Raw genomic sequence first — 5,335 nt, forward strand, 5'->3', positions numbered from 1 at the left:
ATCTGCGAGTGTTCCATAAGATGCCACACATATTGGATATATTGGCTTGAATTTTATGTTTGGTACTGCCATGATCAAAAAGTCAGTGTGATGATCGAAGTCCTTAGAATATGCTATGATCGTACTACTGGCTTTAGTTGCAGAAATTGTTTGATGGTAATACTTTTGAGAGAAAAATCTAGTAGGTAAATATACGAGCAGAGTATTGGCCTAGTATTCAAACCTAACCAACCAATTAACGTCACTGTTTACTGGAAACAGCTTGCTTAAGCTTCAATCCTTCCGGATGTTCACTCATGCATTGCACTGAAGCACTTTTCCGTCTTGACACATGGCAGGCTTAGTGGCCCATTCATCACCAGTGTACTAGGTTAGAGCTCTAATAGACTCGAAATGCCTTTTGCCACTGCCACGAGGCAGAATGAATGAAGTATTGATGATGAGCATACTGTTAGCCTGTTAGAAGGTAAATAAAAATTAGCATAACATTTTTTACGAGTTACATTACCTGCCACCTTTAGATGCGTGTTGTGGCTATTACGGTCACAGAATCCGTGGTATGAAGTCCGAGGTCCCTGCAGGATTGCACTTTTCTTATGCTACTTAAATTATGAGCAGATTAGGTGCTGGATAACAAGATTTTACTAGTGATGAATTCCAATTGCAGTTTGGCCACCTACAGTACAATGTTTTTTTTGGAACAACTGGGCTTTTTGGAACAACTGTATTCCAAATGCAAATCCGGAGCACAAACGTCTCATTTTCTAATTGCAGATGGGGAGCGATACATGAGTCAACATCACTCAATTGAGCAGTCTGGCCTGCTCTGCCAAAATCAACAGAAGCGGCTGGAAGTTTACATTGGTATTTGTTGAACTGCGCCATCTATTTACAGCCCCATTTCTCTGCGGCGCCGGCTGTGCTCTCTGCGCTCCATATTAAACGATCGGCATTTGCCGCTGTATGAATCTAAATTGCTGTCAAGAACTAGTGCTTGCTCTTGAGGAAAGCGAGCCTTAAAGTAGCAGTAGTGTGCAGTTATCTTCTTAAAGGCCTCGCCTCGGAGAGTGACTGGAAAAATACGCGCGGAAAAACTCTTTGTGCTATTTGTGAACTAGAATCCAGTTCCGTGCTATGAAACAATGAAAACCATACAGAGCGAGCATGTCGGTGGGAGTGCGGTTGAGCCCGTTCGTTTGGCCATTGTAGACGGCGGCAAGCTTTTGCTTGGTGGAGCAGGAACGGAAGATGTCTTCGACAACATTAGCAAGGAAAGTGCGGCTGCGGTCTGCAATGGGTTGATGTGATACGCATTGTGTAAAATAATGTCAGAAAGAAGCAAATGAGCGTCAGGTTTGTTACCAAAATATCAGCTTCAACTTTCCACGCCGACTATTGCGTGTTTCTTAAAAAGGTTAGTACAGCTGAGTATCGAGTATGGTAAAAAGCTAATAATTTCAGTAAGTTATACCACTGAGCGACCGATGTCGAAATTGTGTTTATTATTATAAAACCAGTGTTCCTGTGTATTCAGTATAAAAAAGACTCTCTCTAATTTAACGGTGCTCTTAACAATAAAAATCTGTCTGAGATATGTACCTACAAGTGCTTTGGCCTGCCGATTGGCGATAACCTATCCTGGATAAAGCTTGTTGACAAGGGAACAAAATGTAGCGCACCAAGACAAGGACAGAGAAAGAAGACACACACAGCGCTATCCTGTCCTTGTCTTGGTGCGCTACATTTTGTTCCCTTCGATCATGTACCAACAAGCCCAAGTATCTACCCTTGTTGACAAATTCGCAGCACGTAGACAAATTCCTTACGCAAACGGTTTTCATCAGATATGCTCCGAAGTTCAGGCCCACAGTGTTCGTTGACTTTCATAAACGATTACTAGCCCACGGTAGTGTACGTCATCATAAAGTGGGTTCCTATTACTAAATGCAACATTCTTAAGACACTCCGAAAGAATCCAGTGAGGTTTTCGTAGAACCCGTATAGCCGCAAATCGACTTGCTCTTCTCAATCGAAATAGTTTTCTTCCAGTAGGTCACAGATACCACATCTACTCATCTCAAATGTTTATTTATCAAAGGCGAGAAGAATATTGACACATCCCATATTATATTGTTCGTGGTCTATAACAAGTAGCAATGATATGATCATAGAGTAACATCATTACACGCATGAAATAACAAAAGGAAGTACTACATTTTGTCCAGATCAATTACAGACGGTAATAATCTTACTAATAATGCAGAAACAAAATGTCACTAAACAAGGATTAAAACCACCTTTTGTTTTCTTATTTCTGCTCCGCTACATTCCCTTGATTCGTTTCACTTTAGCAATGGTGTTCTTCATATGTAAGAACTGCCTTTTCTTGCTTCGTGTGTCCACCATGCTGAGGCGTTGTAAAAGAACATAGCATAAAAAGACAAAATGAGTACAAGCCCCTCGTCCATGCGCTTCTAATTACGCCATACTACGATGTCACTTTCAAATTTTCTAGGAAGCGGTGCGCTACATTATTTGCGCTGTAAAAAGACTTGAAAAGCTGGACAAATCACCCGTGGGTGCTTTGTTGGGATAGTGTAGTTAGAATCCTGGTGTTAATTCATAAAGCATAATAGGTCTGGTTAAATCCTTCGGCCTTGTGGACGTCCTGACGTCGTCCTACGGTACTCCTGCTGGCGTCGTCTGTCGACGGGGTGCACAGTTAGACAGCCATGTGCACCGTTGTGGGCCATAGCAATTTGGCGCATACACACTGTTATGTAGATCTCACCTGTTATGCCTTATTTACTAAGAAAGAATTGATAACATGTAAATAATTAGAACGAAAACCTATTTCATATACCCGAAATGTTACGGTTTGAGAAAGATAGTGAATTGTGTTCCAAAATTGCGCAAAAATATAATTTACTACATGCAATAGTTTATATGCACTTATATACCTGCAATATACCTGCAATGCAGAACACGGGGCAGCATTTGATGCGATATGCTTTCGATCGAAAACACGAATAGAAAGGAACTGCGCTACTAAGTCGGGACCGGAGAGCCTACAAACAGAGCGCAATGTGTTTGTCTGCTCTCCTGTCCCTTCTTAGCAGCGCAGTTTCTTTCAATTCGTGATCATGTACCAACCGGCCCGTATTCGCCCTCTTCTGGGTCGAAAACACTTGCTGACTAAAACCCGGACTCATGGTAAGGCTTCGCGAGGGGATGGAGTTTAGCCGACCAAAAAGGTAATGAGAAGTTTTTCATTTCGCCGATCATTGCCAATGGTTTTCAGAATAAAGCCACTTTGCTTGCGTCATTAATGAAAACAGAAGATAGTTGTGAGCTTTGTTAATAATAGAGTGGCAGCGATATCCAGCGAAGTTGCATGGCAGATGTTTTCACATGTCGGCGGTAGCAATACACTTCGTTGCGCTCAGGTTCATCAATGATAATTGGAGGAGAAAGGCAGACAAATTCATGGCATGGTTTTGTTTGAGAATATAGCGTTTTTGTAATTTCCCATCACAGTTGTCATCCTTTTTTCGTATTGGTTTGAACTCTGCTACGAGGATGCGCTGACTGTATTCTGATGTGTGCTACATGGTTACTGTTGCGTTCTACCGGCCAAAGGCCGGCAGCTACGCAATGAAAACCAGGCAGATTCACAGAGCAAAAGGACGACGCTTTATTTCCGGCTCGGAAATATATAGAGAAGGAAAGAAAGGAGGGGAAGAAGGAAAGAGGGACTATCTACGCATGCGCTGGTTATCTGCAGCATTGTTGTCAGCAACATTTCCTTCCCCTAATAGCCATAGCGCTCCACTGGCTTTCTAGTTCTTGTGGACCGGCGTAGCTCAGGAACAGGCCCTTCGGGAAGGTCGTGAGCCTCGTCTGTCGGGGCCCCTAAGGTCGCCGGAGGCGATTCTGCAGGACTTGATACTTCTCTGCTTCCGCCGGTGTCTGATGAGCGTTTTCGAATCTGGTCGACATGACGTCGAACGACTCCGTCCTCAGTAGCCACAGTGACTAGACGGGCACCACTCGTCGATTTCACTTTGCCTGGTGTCCACTTTTCTCCTACGCCGTAGTTGCGCACGTAGACTGCGTCTCCCGGGGTGAAGTACCAACTGGTGGAATCAGTCACTGAATGCTTGGGCATTTCGTAGTTCCTGGGAGGAAAACACATATCTAATTTTGTACGCAAACGGTATCCCAGAAGAAGTTCGGACGGAGTAGAGCCTGAAGCTTGTGGCGAATTTTTGTAGTTACAAATAATTCTCGCCAGAGCAGTTGTCAACTCCACGCCCGGCATTTTCTTCAAGCCCTTCTTGACTGTTCTTACTGCCCGTTCCGGAAGACCATTGCTCTGGGGGTGATAAGGCGGGGTACGAATATGCTCGATTCCATTTTGCTGTAGGAATACCGCAAACTAACCCAGTAAAGGGTGTACCGTTGTCGGTAACTATGGTGCGGGGCAATCCAAACCTGCTAAACAAGGTTCTCAGGCAATCGGCAGTGGCTTGAGCGGTTGCTCGAGATACTGGAATGGCTTCTATCCAATTGCTGTGTGCATCGATAATTACCAACAACATTTTGTTTCCAATAGGCCCAGCATAGTCTGCATGCAGCCGTGACCACCTCTTTCTTGAAATCGGCCAGCTGACAGGATTCCTAGGGGGCATGGGCAAAGCCTGCACACAGCTTCGACAATTCGAGACCAATCTACAAATATCTTGATCTAAACCGGGCCACCAAAACTTAGCCCTCGCCCTTGTCTTCATGGTTGACGCACCCTGATGAGACTCGTGTAGCATCGTCAACAGATTCCCACGCGCCGCACTTGGTATCACCACACGATGCCCCCGTACAACAGCCCCTTCTCCACAGACAACTCATGTCTCCTTTTCCGGAATTCTGCCACTTTCCTGCTGCCACCTTCTACGACGGAGGGCCATCCGTTAGTCACGTATCTGCATATCTCCTGCAAAAACCCGTCAGCTGCTGCGAGCGCTTGATCCTCTTGGTGGGAAACCGCTGGTTGGTCCCATTCGTCAATTATAAGCACCATTTCCGACAAATCTTCTGTTTCCGCTTGCTGCTTCTGCAGCGATTGAGGCAAACGGCTTAGAGCGTCAGAAATTAGCATCTGTTTTCCAGGTTTACAAATGAGCTTGCACTTGTATGCCCCTAGCAAAAGCGCCCAGCGCTGAATTCGGGCGGCAGCCATGACAGAAGTTTGACGATCCTATCGGAGTAGACGTAATAAGGGGCGGTGGTCCGTTACAAGCGTGAACTCCCGGCCCAACAGGTAATCGCGAAACCGTGT

The 5,335-nt window shown here is 44.9% G+C and overlaps 1 protein-coding gene across 1 annotated transcript; it reads right to left on the minus strand.

Annotated features, from left to right (window-relative positions):
* Window positions 1-3,797: 3,797 nt before the first annotated feature.
* On the minus strand, window positions 3,798-5,092 carry LOC146188056 (uncharacterized). The gene is made up of 2 exons (XM_084603619.1): window positions 4,983-5,092; window positions 3,798-4,181 (listed from the first exon to the last, which is right to left on the minus strand). Exons 1-2 carry the CDS (start codon window positions 5,075-5,077, stop codon window positions 3,812-3,814), a joined length of 465 nt encoding a protein of 154 aa, XP_084459745.1. The 5' UTR covers window positions 5,078-5,092; the 3' UTR covers window positions 3,798-3,811.
* Between the last annotated feature and the right edge of the window lie 243 nt (window positions 5,093-5,335).

This window comes from Amblyomma maculatum, chromosome 5, assembly GCF_055883805.1.
Source record: "Amblyomma maculatum isolate TAMU_Amacu chromosome 5, ASM5588380v1, whole genome shotgun sequence".
NCBI lineage: Eukaryota > Metazoa > Arthropoda > Arachnida > Ixodida > Ixodidae > Amblyomma > Amblyomma maculatum.

Excerpts from the sequence above, each read along its gene's own strand:
- LOC146188056 (XM_084603619.1), bottom strand. The coding sequence starts at position 5,077 with ATGGTGCTTATAATTGACGAATGGGACCAACCAGCGGTTTCCCACCAA. Across the intron at positions 4,182-4,982 it reads GGGTTTTTGCAGGAGATATG|CAGGAACTACGAAATGCCCA; the intron begins CAGATACGTGAC and ends GTGTTTTCCTCC.